The sequence below is a fragment of the Nesoenas mayeri genome, assembly GCF_963082525.1.
Source record: "Nesoenas mayeri genome assembly, chromosome: 7".
NCBI classification, from domain to species: domain Eukaryota; kingdom Metazoa; phylum Chordata; class Aves; order Columbiformes; family Columbidae; genus Nesoenas; species Nesoenas mayeri.
Genome location: NC_137551.1, coordinates 1,142,440 through 1,157,877, shown reverse-complemented (window position 1 = coordinate 1,157,877; position 15,438 = coordinate 1,142,440). Strand labels below are relative to the sequence as shown.

General features: G+C 51.5%; 2 protein-coding genes across 2 annotated transcripts; both read right to left on the bottom strand.

The window, feature by feature from the left end:
* Positions 1 to 62: 62 nt before the first annotated feature.
* PPA1 (inorganic pyrophosphatase 1) lies at positions 63 to 9,205 on the bottom strand. The gene is made up of 11 exons (XM_080347614.1): positions 9,139 to 9,205; positions 8,935 to 8,999; positions 6,280 to 6,333; positions 5,720 to 5,839; positions 4,031 to 4,117; positions 3,607 to 3,733; positions 2,988 to 3,115; positions 2,087 to 2,172; positions 1,803 to 1,872; positions 742 to 781; positions 63 to 292 (listed from the first exon to the last, which is right to left on the bottom strand). The coding sequence occupies exons 1-11, from the start codon at positions 9,200 to 9,202 to the stop codon at positions 261 to 263; spliced, it is 873 nt and encodes a 290-aa protein (XP_080203740.1). The 5' UTR covers positions 9,203 to 9,205; the 3' UTR covers positions 63 to 260.
* A 266-nt stretch (positions 9,206 to 9,471) lies between these two features.
* Positions 9,472 to 14,188, bottom strand: NPFFR1 (neuropeptide FF receptor 1; the record flags this gene model as incomplete). The annotated part of the gene is made up of 4 exons (XM_080348107.1): positions 9,472 to 10,261; positions 10,590 to 10,689; positions 11,683 to 11,982; positions 14,146 to 14,188. 4 exons carry the CDS (start codon positions 14,186 to 14,188, stop codon positions 9,472 to 9,474), a joined length of 1,233 nt encoding a protein of 410 aa, XP_080204233.1.
* Between the last annotated feature and the right edge of the window lie 1,250 nt (positions 14,189 to 15,438).

Below are 15,438 nucleotides of genomic sequence, written 5' to 3'. Positions count from 1 at the left end.
GTGAGCCACCTTCTGTTGTGACTGACAAAGTACACTGTACGACCATGCACAAGGACGGCGGGTTTTGGTTTTTACAATTATGTCATCTAGCCTCCACAAGACCTCGATACAGCAGACACATCACTGCTAGATACACAATTCTAATCGGCAAAGATACGTGGTCTTCTGGTTAACAGTGAAGCTATTGTTCTGTTCTGCTCCTGCATATGGCGAGTCCTTGGTGGGAAGGACACAACTGCTTCACCACCCATCTTCAGGCCTTAGTTCTTCTGGTAGTAGAACCACTTGTCAACTGTGTGGGGCAAAAGAACCCAAAACAAACAAAGGAGAGGGTTAGGCGTGTGTTAGTCACTCATTTTTAAGCAGTAACAGGGCACTGCATGCATCACCTCCAGCGCAGGAGCTTCCTCCGGCTCCTGCCAACAACCCCACCATGTGTCCAACTGTACTTGTCATTTTACCTCCCTTTGCACCGCTTTTCTTTCAGGACCTGCTATATACACGATCTGAGCAAACTATGGCACCTCAGGCCTCCTACTCACGGCTCGTCTACCTGCCTCACGTACCCAAAGCAATACCAGAAGTTATTCGGGAATTAAACGGCATTACTGACACAAGGTAGGTCCAACAAGGTCCTTCATTTCTCCTAGTGCTAGAGCCACCCCCATCAGTTAAGACCCTCTGATAGCTCCTTTGAGGAAGCATCCGCTCTGTGTTGGTTGTGTAGGTTTTGAGGCTTACCTTCTGGTGGAATGGGGTTAGCAGCTTTACACGGTGGTGCCTGAAACAAGAAGTGAATTAGCAGATAGAAACTGCTGCCAGAGGTTGACCTGACGCTCCGCAGACGTCATTTAGCACCACACAAGTCTTTACTGAGCATAGTTTCAGATCTAAGCAGTGTAAACTGGTCTGTGGCAGCCAGCGCTGGTCAGCGGTGAGGGAATAAATGAGCTCAAGTGCAGCGTGTCATCCCCACAGCCTCCCCATGCTGTACATGCCCCAGCTGCGGGCAGCCTGCCTTTCCTAAACTGACAATGTGACAGTGGAAGAGAAGCACAAAGGACTCTCAAAAATCTTCTCTGAAGAGCTTTCACCCCATGTTTAGCATTGAAAGGCAGACAAGGGTCCTTAGCTGGTGACACATCCTCCACAAGGGTCGCGCTTTCCAAAACATGTGAAGTAATTTGGATACAAGCGCTTTTAAATGCAAGACAGCGGTTTTAAAAGTCTCTCCAAGGCTACAGAGAGACTCTGTTTTCCCATCACATTTCCATACGCTGAGGCAGCATGTCCATTTTAATTTTCCTGTCCCATTCCTCTAACCCCTTTTAAGTTACAAACCACATTACAAGTCCGGAGAGACACAGTGAGGTCCTGAAACCGGACAGACAGAAGTACTATGCTGGGAGCTTCAAGCCTTTCATCGCAAAGGATGCACGGTCCTGGCTGCAAGGATCTCAGAAATTAGACTTTCTCTTCTCAAAGGGTGACCTGCGCTGTGAAGCTCTTGGAAGGCCACATATTTAAACACTCTCTGAACAGCTGACAGCCCAGGTATGGTTCAGAAACTGAGCCCTTCATGCAAACTCTGCTTTGGATTCATCTCCCAGGTGACTAAGGTCAAGGAGAAGCCTCTGGAGGAACATCTGGCTTGCTCTGCATTCATCTTATTTAACCAGAAACTGTGCTCAGTCATGCGAAAAACATTCTGAGCACAACAAGGACGGTTTACGGTACCACACAAATTGCATCATTTTGCTTGACGCTGAAGTTGGGGGTAAAACACTCGGATTTGTACTTACTGCTTCCACAGTAGCTTTTGCACACTCTTGACTACAGCAGAAAGGGCTGTCAGACACCGTCAGGTTTGTGCTAGAAGAGACGAGTCGCTTGTGAGAAGGTGAAAAGCCAAGTCTTTCCCCCAAAAGTATTAAATAATGGTATGCTAAGAACCACCGTTAGAGCTGCCAAGTTGAAGGAAACAGCCAGCAGCTAACAGGGAGCACAGCACCACTTGGGAAAGGATGCTTCAGGGTTCTCTGCTTAGGGAAAAGCAATGTGCGTGGTAGCACAAGCATTGACCTACCAGTTGATTTCCCCACCATCAGTTTTCTTCGCTACTAAAGCTTTCCAGTGTTCGTGAGTACATTTGATGACGTTCACAGCAAAATCCTAAAGTTGAAGATGAGAATGAGCATCACATTATGTGTAAGTACTAGACCATGTCCTCCAGACAATCAGAAGGAGAAGCCAGTATTTATAGGCTGATTTTAGATAGTTTCTGACTCTGGGAGAGACTGAACGAGACCTCTTCTATTGCTGCACCTCTCAGGAACAACATCACTCAACAGCTGAAACAATGGGGATTTTACAACACGAATTGTTTTACTTTCAAGATGGGAGGATATTCCAAGGTCACCTAGTGAGCGTGAAGCCAAAAGAAACTGAAGGCAGATATTTTAGTCTTGGGCCGGCGCTCTATTACAAAAGCACCTCCGCTCCGCTGGGTTTGTCGCCAGCAGGTGGCTGATCTTAACCTGTCTGTGAGCTTTCTGCCGCTCCAGGTAAATCATTCAACTGCTGTGCAGATAACAGGAAGAGACATGCACCTCATCTAGCTTTGCAACTATTTAAAAAAGGAATCTGCTTCCATACATATAATTTCTAATGCTGCCAAGGCAGAGCTTTACTCTGGGCGTGAGGGAACACTTTACGCCTGAAGCATTTTGACTGCAGAGTTAACTCTGACCTGCACCAGGCTGCAGTGGAACAAAGCCAGTGAGCAAGGGTGATGTCAGACACCCTTTGCTCCAGAGCGAGAGCAAATAAACCAGGTGTTTTCCATCCTGGTTCTGACACTGCGGCTCCCAGCCCTGAACTGATCCCGCATGAATGTCATCTAGAAGAAAAACTGATAATATCCAGCAGCAGCAGGGTGATAACCCTGTGCTTTCTCTCCCAATACTCCTGAAGAACGGCGATCCTACCTTGTCCTTAAATTCGCCATTGAAAGCAAACTGGTTTTCTGGCTTTCCGTCAGGTACTTTGTATCTTCTGAACCAGTCCACGGTAGCTTCTAAATATCCGGGTTTCAACCTTCTGACATCATTGATATCTACCCAGGGAGAAAAGGTTTTTTAGCCACATTTAACCAAAGAAGTTACTTTGCTACTACCCCGCTCTTCCGAGCTGCTCAAGTAGCCTTAGGAACAGTTCAGACAGGTTACAGAAAAGACACAGAGTGAATATCTGCACTGGAAATCGGTGTTTCATCTGCCCAGTATATCCTGGTGGCCACAGGAGCACGGACACATCTAAACAGCTTTGATTAGAGCCCTCCTGGACAATGCCTTTCCTTACACTCAGAGGAGAGGCTGTACATCCACCCTGTTCTTTGAGATGCCAGGCTGGGCAGAGGAGTGAATTTGGGATAAATACTAGTAAAATATTTGCTACAGGACTGATAACATCCTCTTCTGCTGCCCTTCCAGTATCACATTTGATTAACACCCTGGCATAGAAGCAGCAAACCTGTATCCTGACTTCCTGCAGGCTTTTGACAGAGAAAGGGAGCCACTAACCCTGCTCCTCCCTCCCGTCACTCACCATTGTAGTTGTCTGCTTCTGGGTCTTCGACGTTGATAGCAATTACCTTCCAGTCCGTCTCTCCCTCATCAATCAGCGCCAGCGTGCCCAGCACCTTCACTTGGATGACTTCTCCTCGAGAGCAGACCTGCAAGGACAAAGACCTTGTTGTCTGTGCCAATGCATCCAAGGAATGCACAACAGGAGACCGTGCGAGCCCTGAGCATTCAGCAAGCAGTCGGCACCAGGAAATTTGCTGCTGCTTATCAGCGGCTCACAAGGCTCATGCTGCAACATCTCATCAACAATCTCTGGAAGCAGCAGAGAAACATCATGTTCTTAAGGTAGAGAAGGTAGGAACTGAGTAATGTCTCTGGACAATCGACTTTAGAGACATTAATTACACGTTTCAAAAGACAGTTACCCTTTAGAGCGTATTTATTACCTTGCTTCCAATTTCGCACACGTCGATTGGATCATTATCTCCGCAGCAGCCAGTGTTTTCATCTTTGTGACCTGGGTCTTCCCAAGTCTGGAAAAAAACCAATCAAACAAAATTACATAGAAGAACTCTCAAGTTTCAAGAGGAAACAAAAAGCAGGTTTATTTCAGGCCCGCAATTGCCTTGAGGACAGACTTCACACCCGCTGCCAGGCCAAGCGTTTGGGCTACTGTTTCACTTGTGCGTGTAAATGCAGTTTGAATCCAAGTTGAAAAGTCTTATCTTGCCAAGGGTAAGCTGCTCCCTCCCACCTTTTTTCAACAGCTTTCCCGGCTTCCTCCTCCGTTCCACAGGCGCATAAAGGTGAAGTTCACATCTATAAAGAACACTCATCGACGTGGCTGCCTGCCTGTGCCTTTCCTTATTCATTTCTTAACAGAAGTTTCCTGAACTCGTGATAGCAGTCCAACAGAAACGGAAGACAGACAGGGTGTATTGCTTCCTTTTAATTAAACAATTAGAGCCCTGTTGTTAGACTGGGGCAGTGACAAGAATGCAGAGTCCCATAGCCTGCATACAGGGAGATGCGCCTGGGTGATGCTGAAGGACTTGTGCACAATCCCTGTTGTGCTTCTCTACACAGAAGTGTTAAGTTTGGTTCCTTGCCCTAAGGTATAAACATCTTTGATCCCCCAGCACATGAGTGCATGAAGGCTGCTAAAGACATAATCCTCTACTAAGAAAATGGTTCCAGAATCCATCCAAGTAGAGAACAATTCAACTCTGAAACACCATCTTAAGGTACCTGGAGAAAATACTCAGCTATCAAAACTAGAATTAGAAAATTGGGTGTTTCCCTGAGAACTGTCACTGACAAATTCCTTCTCTAATGGAAACTCAAAGCCTAAAGAACATCAGAGGCAAACAGCCTTGCTCAAAGTTCCTCTTCATCAAGAGGTCGCTGGCCAGCTAAGAGCATGTGTCCAGGTGTCACCATCTGCCTGTCAGTCCCCCCTTGCCAGCTGTTTCAGAAAAGCATGTCTGTGGAGTCTCTGGACTGCTGAGAGCCTTTCTGAGATCAAACGCAGACATCGGGGCGTCCACTACCATCCAACAGGTCAACATGTTAATCTGGCTCTGTCTTTTGGACCCTGAACATTAAGAGGGGCAGAAAGAGGAGATGGTCTTCACATCTATTCAGATTTTCATTGTCCACATCCAAAGTCTAAAACAATCAGCTAACTCACAGCAACGAGAACCTTCTGTAAAGGTTCAGCCTAGGGGCCGTACAGCAGGATCCTGTACTATTAGCTGAAAATGTGATCGTTTATGATTCACCAAGCAGGAACCGAGGGCACTGCCTTGCTAGATGCCCAGTTCCTTGTGTAGCGACAGCTTCCTTCATCCAAAGACAAGGACCTGCCAGCTACTGTCCAACCAAACTGCCAAGTGGCCAAGGAGAGGAGTTATGCAGCAGGTACAGCACCAGCAGCAGCTGCTCATCTCAAACAGCTTCTTCACAGCATTAGCCACAATCCTGCTTCTTGAGATCTCTACCTAAAAGCACCCCTGCAAGATTCTATTTGCAGCTGCAAACACCGTGTTCCAGGTTAGACCATCATCTGGCCTTTTGCTCGTTAAGACAGACAGACAGACACTCTCCCTCCTCCCCACCAAGAGAGGTCACAGTACCTGTGGGATAGCGCCGTAATTCCAGATATAACCCTTATGGGGAAACACGTTCGCTACATAGCGCAGTTTTCCTTTCTTCACGTCTTGCTTAATTGGGTTTAAGGGATCCTTTGTTGCAATCTGAAAGAAAAGTTACATGAATCTCTCTGCTCTGCTCTCTAAGAAAAAACAAGTGGTTATTTTCAATGAAGCTGGCTGCTGACCAACAAGCCAAAAGACCAGGAGCTGACCCTGAAGCCAACATCAGATTTTGGAAAACTCCATTTCCTGCTGCATTGCCATCTCCTGGGATATAGTTTTCAGCAGACTTAGAAACTTCAGAACTACACAGTGTTGAGAGCCATAAGATGCTGCTTTAATCAGAAGACACAGAAGAATATTAAGTTATTCAAACTTCTGCATGTCCCGGCCTCCATGCTAGACCTCTGGCATTAAGCAAGTATTTACATGAGAAGCTAGAAACCACTCGGGTTTACAGGAGGTGGAAGTGAGAAGGAATCAGCAAAGCCAAAGATTAAGAGGTCAGCTCAAGAACTGAAGCGAGGAGCTGTAATAGTTACCTCCATCTTAGCGTTCGTCCACCGAGGTACTTCCACAACCATGTTGAACACATTCTGAAGAAACAAAACAAATGGTGAGTGGGAAGGAATTTCAAGACCCTACTTGAAACAAGGGAACACAGGAAAACCAGCCGGTTGGCATGAAAAACATAACTTCCCCCCCCAACCCTCTATTTCTCGTGCCAGTTTTGATACAGTTCATGGAAGTCCTGTTGTCTTGTCAGTCACGTGTCGTCACTCGAAGCTGAATCCCAAGAAAGACGGCAGCAAAAGCTCCGCTGAGGTTACCCACGCATTCTCCACCAGTTGCCACCTATGATCACCTCCACCCCATTCCCAGGTGACGGAACAGCACGCTTAAATAACTCACAGACAGCTGTATGCAACTGTCCTGAACATAACCCAAGGAGGTTTTAGGCACAGTCATGAAATACAAAGCTCTTAACTGCTACAGCAAGAGCCACCTTGGCACTTTAGAACAGAAAATGTTTACAAGAGTAATAGCACAGGTATCTACCTACTATCCTGAGCAACTGACAGCATCACCCCCAAATATTCTAGTCTGTCTTGAAGCGGGGAAAGAAGCCGGAGCGCACCCTCCTCAAGCTGACACTGACGAACCCAGACCTTGCCAGGGGCACAGTGCAAGGACAAAGGTGTGGGGGAGAAGCACAGAACCGCATCCCGCAGGGTCCAGTTTACGGGTGACACTTGAAAACATCTCCTGTTGACTCCAGCTGGGCTGAGAGGACTTGGGAGTTCAATGTCAGTCTCCTCTTGTAGAAAACAAGCTTCTCCATGCTTGAACCACAACGTTTGCTGTTTGAAGAGACTGTGGCTTTTAACAAGAAGTCAAACCTTCCTCCCTTGCATCGACAAGGTTTCTAATCCCCGTGTTAAGCAGTATTAGTGTTGCAAAACCCCTCGCACCTGTATTGCGCCACAATTAGATTGCTATTTTGCAACGAGTGCTGTTCTGCCATTGACTTTGCCCGCGCCCTTCCCTAACAGAAGTTTATTACATCCCCTTAATTGCAGGGGGGTCACCGCTCATTCACAAATTGAAAGTAAATAGGTATATACTATTTCCATGTGTAAGTAAATCGAGGAAAGGAGTGAGGCAATGGGAACTGGCTGGGCAGGGCGCTTACGGCTTTGCAGTCGAGAAGAGAGGACTCAGGGACGCATCTTGGTCAGGCTGGCAGTTTCCCCACAGTCCCACCAGCAGATCTGCCTCAGTCTGAGACACCCAGCGAGTAGCCCAAGGTCATTCCTTTGCAATGCCAAGACGCGCAGGTACAGATAAGGTCAGCACATCCGAGTCCTCAACCGAACAAAACACCCTGCAATCCTCTCAGTGTCTTAGAAGTCTAAGGATAAAGATCAAGGAGCCCAGACGGCATAAGACAACCTTCTGCTTCAGGCTGGGCTCCCTACCATAGCTGGTAACCAACTTGCTAAGTAACAAGTAAGATCTGTGTGGAGAGGCACTCCAGAAACACAAAGAGGTCTAATGCGATCAGCGCTATTGTGTAACTTTGGTTACCGCGACCTTCAGTGAGACTTAATGACTTGGCACCGAGGCGCTGGCGAGCAGCACCGGCTGCACGGGGGCTCTGGCAAGTAGCACTGAGCGCCTGAGGGCACACCAGTAAGTCCAGTTTCCCTTGTAATCCTTACCAGTCCGCAGAAACCCTCCTCACCCCTGCCCTTTCCCCCCCCACTCTGTGAGCGCCTGCCAAGCGTAGTATTATCTGGATTTTCCCTGTCGGAGTCACCTCTCAGACACCTGCTTTTGGAAACTACCTTCCGCAGAAAAACTGCGTCACCACTCTCCTTTATGATTAATTACAACCTGTCTTCTCCCTTCCAAGCAGGCAAAAGCCACCCCAGACTTCCCAGACCGTGTTCTGACGACACCTCAGAGCTCAGCCAGCTATTTTTTAGAGGTTCACCCCTCAATTCTGTGTACTCTTTTCCTTTCCCATAACCACTCTCTACCTCCAAATTAGATCTGCCGTGAACATCAGAACAGTTCATCCGCTACGTTGCTCCAGCTGCGCAGCTTTTCAGTACGTGTTGAAGGAAGAAAGCGGCTACAAAGGGTAAGGAAAGCATTCAGTGCAAACTGAAACACAGACGTTTCGGCTTCCTAGAACATTTTAGACAGTGATTTGGAACTGCCTCATTTGATTAACCGCTGGCTGCCGGAAGGATGCAAAAGCCGCACAGCCCCACACGTGGCCGGTTCCCCAGCCGCACTATTTATCAGGCCAGAGGTCCCCAGGAGCTGCTACAGCGAGAATTTAACATTCTGTTCAGCAGTTGATTACACTGCGGGCATGAAGCGCTCTTACCCCACTCAAAACCCGAGCCTGAAATACCACGCAGCATGAGCGGATGCCTCCACAGGAGGGGATGTATGTATTTAGCTAAATGGAAAACTGCTGCTTTTAACCCAAAACGCTTTCATATCTCATATCTCAGGCATGAATATGAGCATGAGATCGTCTGTGCTCTTGTCTCGCGTGGCTCTACCCGAGGCTGGGGCTGCAAGAAAAGGGCACTTGTTCTTTGCAGGCTCTGGTGATGCTCCCATCGGGGCTCCCCTGCCCAGAAGCGGCGTTAAGGAACCGGGAGCTTCCCCCTTCTTACCTTGCCGGCGTCCGCGTAGATGGGGATATCGTGGAAGGGGGAGATGTAGCGTCCGGCGGCGTCCTCTGCAAGGCAAGGTGGGGGGGGCACACGAGTTAAGCCCAGCCTAAAGGTAAGGGGCTGGGGGGGGGGGCTCCCCCAGAGTCCCCATCGGAGCTCAGCCCCCCAACCCCCCGTGTGGAGAGGATGAGGAGGAGCACTCACTGAAGAAGAGCCGATATTCCAGGCTGTGGGGCGCAGCCCGCTCCTCCACGCTGTAACCGGCCATCGCGCCGGCTGCCGCACTGCGCAGGCGCGGCGCGCCCCCTTGCGACCACGCCCCCTCTGGCCACGCTCCCGCGCCACGCCGCCGCGAGCCCTCCCGCCACGCCGTACGGCGTGGCGGGAGGGCTCGCGGCGGCGTGGCGCGGGCAGCACTGTCGCGATAGCACGGTCACGATACCATGGAGCGCATCTTTATTGCAGTGACTCACAGCCCGCGGACGCGCCGAATCCCCCGTCCCCTCCACCCCGCAAGCCCTCGGTCCCAGTGGCCACTCAGCCGTCCCAAGCGGGGACCCCGGTGCGGCGGGGCACCAACAGCCCCGATTCGGAAGCGGGAGGCGAGTCGCTGGGCTGCTGCGCCTGGGCAAAGACGCGGTTGCGGGCACCGAAGAGGATCCCGCAACTGTGGCTTCGGGGGTCGTGGTGGCGGTGGGGTGAGCAGAAGGGGGCCCTGAAAGCCTCCTGGAAGCCCCGTCGGAAGTTCTCGTTGAAGTAGCCGTAGATGATGGGGTTGGCGCTGCTGTTGAAGAAGGCCAGCCAGTGGGCAAAGGGGAAGACGTAGGCGGTGACCAGGTGGAGCTGGCCCTCGCTCAGCCACCCATAGTCCATCAGCAGCGTCAGCGTCCAGAGGGGCAGCCAGGAGAGGGTGAAGAAGAGGGCGACGATGATGAGCATGTTGATGACCTTGGCCTTCCTCCGGGAGACTCTCCTCCCCTCCGGCTCCCCTTGGCTACGGTCAGGTGCCGCCGACTTGAAGAGCTTGAAGGCGATGCGGGCATACATGACAACAATGAGGGCAAGCGGGGCCACATAGATGTGGGAGAAGAGGACGGTGGTGTAGATCCTCCTCATCCCCACCTCAGGCCAGGCCTCCCAGCAGGAGTAAAGGGGGTAGGAATTGTTGTAGGTGTCCACCATGAAGTGGTGCTCCTCCCTGGTGACAGTCAGGGTGATGGCAGCGGGGCACATGATGAGCAGGGCCAGCACCCAGATGACAGAGATGGTCACCAGGGATTTCCTCAGCGTCAGCTTCTGCCGGAAGGGGTGGACAATGCAGCGAAACCTGCGAGAGGGCAGACAGTGGTGGCTTTGGGCCCCTGGTGGGATCTCCATGGGGCAGGAGGGCGACCAGGACCCAGAGGTGGCAAGTGGGAGGTAAGGTGGGTTGCCCTTTACATATTGCTTTTGGGATCTCTCTAGCATTGCTGTTTGCAGCCCAAGGTGGGGAAGGACACCTTGCTGTGATGCCCCATGGACAGCTTTGTGGTCCTTCTGGAGAGATGGGTCACGCTCATGATGCCCCTGGGAGGTTTCCCATGATGGAAAACTGCACAGGGCAACCGAACACGGTGAGTGGACACTCCAACCCCATGTTCCCCACGCCAACATACCTCTCCACGGCGATGGCCACCAGCGTGAAGACAGAGGCAGAGACAGACATGCCCTGCACCAAACCGCTCATTTTGCACATGGCGTTGTCAAATGGCCACCCTGTGAGGAGACACCAAGGAGGATGTAGGGGCTGTGGGCTCAGCCAGACTTAACTCTCTGAGCCCCAAAATTCAGGACTTTGTTTCTGAGCCCCCAGACACAAGATTTACTCCCTGTTTCTGAGTCCCAAAACACAGGACTTAGTCTCTGTTTCTGAGGCCAAAACTGCACCATTTAGTTTATTCTCCTGAGCCCCAAAATGGCACGCCTTAGTCTCTGTTTCTGAGCCCCCAGACACACATTTCTACCTTGTAGCTGGGAAGTTGCTAAATCCTGCTCCTAAAGGTGATGCTGCATTTTTACCTTATACAGAGAAGGCCTCAGCAGCACAGATGCTTGGAGGAAAAACCTCAAAAATTGGTAAAAAAAGATGCATATTACTCTTCTTCGAAACTCAAGGAGCACGGTGGTTGTCACTTCTCCTCCCCTTCCCTAGGGCTGTGTCTGTTATCACGGGAACAGACCTTGGGATCCTCAATCCAAAGGGCTTTTGTTTTCTTTCTTGACCTCAGTGTTAAGGCATTGCTAATAAATAAATTGCACCCCACAATAAATAAATACAGACTCTGCCCTGCGCCCTGGCTACCGCTGCGGCTGAACTACAACTGTGCCAGCATCGCCTCTTATCTTTGAAAAGGTCAACGGGCAGAGCTGAGCCAGCATGGGAGAAGATCGATGCAAGAAGAAGAAGGTATTTGTAGCGTTGCTTGGTGGAGCGTGGCTGAACTTTCAATAAATATGTAAACGTGGCATTAAGGTCATACTTAGTTTGCCAAACTGTCCAAAACCTGGGAAAAAAAGGGAGGTTTTCCCCCCCTAAAATAGTAGCTCTAAATGAAGTGATGCCTTTTAGCACATGTGGTTGAGTGGCCACCACCCGCCCTCCTCATCCTCAGCAAAACGATCACCCACAGGGTGGCCTTGTGTGGGTGGGGGGCAGAAGGTGGGTGATGCTCCCCACCGCTTTCTCTCCCGCTCTGTGTCCCCACTCACCCGTGATGAGGTTGTCCACCAAGGTAGTGGGCATGCAGAAGATGCCCACCAGCAGGTCGCTGATGGCCAGGTTGAGGATGAACATGTTGGTCACCGTCCGCATCTGGCGGTTCTTCACCACGATGAAGCACACCAAGATGTTGCCGATCATGCACATGAGGAAGATGAAGGTGTAGGCCAGGATGAAGACGGCGGCCACAGGGGAGGAGTGCTGGTAGTACGCCGAGAAGAAGGTGTAGTTCTCCTTCAGGAGGTGGCTCTCGCTCATGGTGGAGTTGGGCCAGCTGCCATTGGGAGGGCCTGGGGATGGGAAGGCAGGAGAATGAAGCTGGGAGAGGATAAAGCAATTATTGCCATTGTTTCTTCATGTTCTCAGAGGTGGGTTTTCATATTTATACCAGTGCCCAACCTGGCTGGGACGTGGGATCATCTCAGTGCCCCAGCAAGTCTCCTCCTCATTGCGTTACTGCAGCACCTCGGCTGAATTATTATTCTATATCATTATTTTATATCATCATTATTTTATATCATTATTTTGTATCATTATTTTATAACATTATTGTTTTATATTATAATAATTTATATCATTATTCTGATTAGGAATTCATAGAAGACCAGCTTGGAAGAGACCTCAAGGACCCTCTGGTCCAACCTTTCTTGGCAAAAGCGGGATCCAAATGAGATGGCCCAGCATCCTGACAAGAAAAGTCTGTGCTCTGCTGATATCAGTATTTTATAAGAAACATCCTGTGTTTTTCTTTTGGACGAGTTTCTTCTTGTAGCCCTAAGGGTGTCTATAGAGAAGATTAAGGAAAAAAGAGGTTTTTAGTGGCGAAGCAAAAATGCAAGCTGCCCCACCTTTCCAGAGTGTTTCACAGGGGGACACTAATGCCCCAATGCCCAGTTATCCTAATAGAATACCTAAATCATGCAGCTAAAAGGAGAATAGTTTGGAATTTACAGAAATGCAAGAGAAAGATAAAAACTGGCATTGCCAGAATTGCAGGAAGTTGTAAAGCAGCAGGCTCGGCTGGATTTCGGCACGCTGAGATTTGCTAGTTGTGTTTTATTAGTTAAATCTTGTTTCCTTAGCGTGAAAGATTAACAACAGCTCCTGTTTTTTCGTCCCCCGTTTGGAAGCAAGAATTGGAGCAGACAGAAGACATCTCCTTCCCCTTAGGACATTGTTTCAGGGATGAAGCGAGGAAGAGAAATCGTGTCCCGACACCGCGATGCTCTGGACGTGTTGGAGCCGGTTCCAGCCCGTGTGGTCCCCGACGCGGTGAGCTGGGAGTGTCCCTGCTCCGCGCGTCTGCTGCTGCTTCTCCTTCAACTTGAGGTTTGCAATCTGACATCCCCTAAAATCCCCTTTTCCTCAGCTAAGCCACAGTACCCGGGGAAGATGGGCTGGGGCAGAGGAGACCTTACCCTCTCCTTACATATAAAGCAATAATTATATGTAATTATGTTCATTATCTGGGACCCTGAGAGCTTCTTATGGAGCCGGGGGGATGGCATTTTGTTGCTGCAGATTTCGCAGGGGGAGCAGCTCTGTGCAGCACCACCCGCGGGTTTCCCCGGCTTCACGCAGGCAGGGATGCGGGAGGATGCCGGCTGCCCGCAGCAGTGACGGCACTTACCCTGGGCAAACCGCGGCTGCAGTTTTAAGGCAGAAAAAGCACATTTTTGCTTTAAGACTCAGCCTAACCACCTGCAGGTCTGCCCGGCTCTGAGAAACCACTGCAAAGCTGCTGCATGGTGGGCGGCCAGATCATCCCCCCATCCCCGTGCCGGTGCTCAGCTCGCCAGCCAAAATGCTTTCCCCGGCCACCAGGACCACCGGCTTCTCCGAGGCTCCGGCACACGGGGAGGCCCTGCCTGGCCTCTGTACCCCCACCCTGGGTGCAGGATTTGGCCAACACGTTTCAACCAGCGGTTCAGAAAGGTGCTGGGGGGTTTGCAGCCCCGGCACGGGAGAAGGAGCCTCTGGGAAAGGTGAGGAAGCATCAGGGCTGCTGGGGCAAGATGCTCTGGCTGGTTGACATCATGTGCACCCACACAAACCGGCTTCGTTAGCAAAGCCAAGAGACTGTAATAAGATTGCCCAAAATCTGCAATATTAAACCTGAAACTTGGCTGGACTTTATCTCTTTGGGCTGCAAGGTCTTGCAGCATTAGCGGGAGGCGGGTGTCCTATGGCTGAGGAATCACGAGGTGGGAGGTGAGGAAAGGCAAACAAGAGGCTGCCGAGCCCCCGGGTGGGTGCCGGGTGGATGGAGGTGTCCGCGCTGGCATCTCGGGTGCGGTGACAAGGGGACAGGGGGGAACAGCCGAGGGGGGCGTGATGGCCACCCCCCTCTCTGCCTGGCTGCGGGGAAAGGCTGGGCGGATGGAATAGGGGTCTAGGGCGGGGAGACGGACACTTTGGGGATAAAATAAGCTAAATGAGGTGTCGGTACTCACCTCCGCCGGCCCGACCCGGCTCCGGGGGCTGCATCGCCGACATGCGGGCGGGGGGCGGGCTGCCGCCGGGGAAAGGGGCGGGAGGGGTTTGTCCCCGTCCCTCCGGCGGTGCCCCTGCCCGTTCCCGAGCCCCGGTGCCGGTGCCGCCGTGCCGGTTGCGGCTGCTCGCCGGCTGCGGCAGAGAAGGGGGGGCGGCGGGGGGACAGCCTCCCATCGCCATGGAGACCGGGGTACCCACGCACCCCCCGGGCCCAGGCAGCGAGGGGGGGACGGTCCGCGGGAGGCGAGGGAAAGCCGCAGCAGGTTTGCTCCTGGGGAGGGGCAGCTCCCCGTCCCCTCTCCCCCAGGTCCCCATGCGGACGACTTGGTGACTCTCTCCTTTCCAGCTGATGGCCAGTGTCCCCAGTAGTGCTCCTGCCTATCCCTGGGGGGAAAACACACTGGGAGCCTCGGCATGACTGGGAGGGTCTCTCATCTTCCACCCCGTATAAATCACCCACTAGATGGGGAAAAGCAGCACGGCCCTTCGGGTCTGAGTCCAGCTCCTCCTCCATTGCCGACACCAGCGATCTCCCTCTTACCATGCTCTGCTCCCAAAGTTTGGCTTTGGCAAGGCTAGAAGTCAAATATTTCCAAGATTAACCGTTCGTGGCTGCCCCCAGCCAGCCCACACCGTTTGGAAGCATTTGTCCCTCAAAAATGTGAAGGAGCAAACACAGGAGATGTTTAAACAGGGAACTGTGAGAGAACAGCTGCGATTTCTCCCAGGACACCAGCGTGCTGGCGGTGCCACCGAGGGGCCACATCCTGAGTCCCACAGCCCATTTCTGGGAGAGAAAGCAGCACGTCTGGAAGACCCACAGCACCCAGGAGGTGGGCACACTGCTCTGGGGACACCCATGGTGCTGAGCAGCGTGCAGGGACCCCCCGGTGCTGTGTTGCTTTGATTTCCGTGGTGAAAAAGCATTCTTTAAGGAGAAGACAACCGATAACTCTTACATTTAGTAGATACAGGAAAACATTTAATCAGGCATTGGGCACATTGCCATATCAGCAATCCCAGGGGGAACGCTCACAGCCACAAGGATGTCCCACCCTGTTCCAGCCCTGGACCAGGGCAGCAGATGCTCCCCAGCCCTGGCCGGGCAGGATGGATGCAGCTGAGTATCCAGCTGCCCCAATTTCACCCCAACTGCCCCCTGGCTCCGCTTGCTCCCCAAGCGCTTGACAAAACACAAAGCAGGAGATTCCCCGGCTGTGCCGTCCCTTCTGCTCGCTTTCTATTACGGAAAG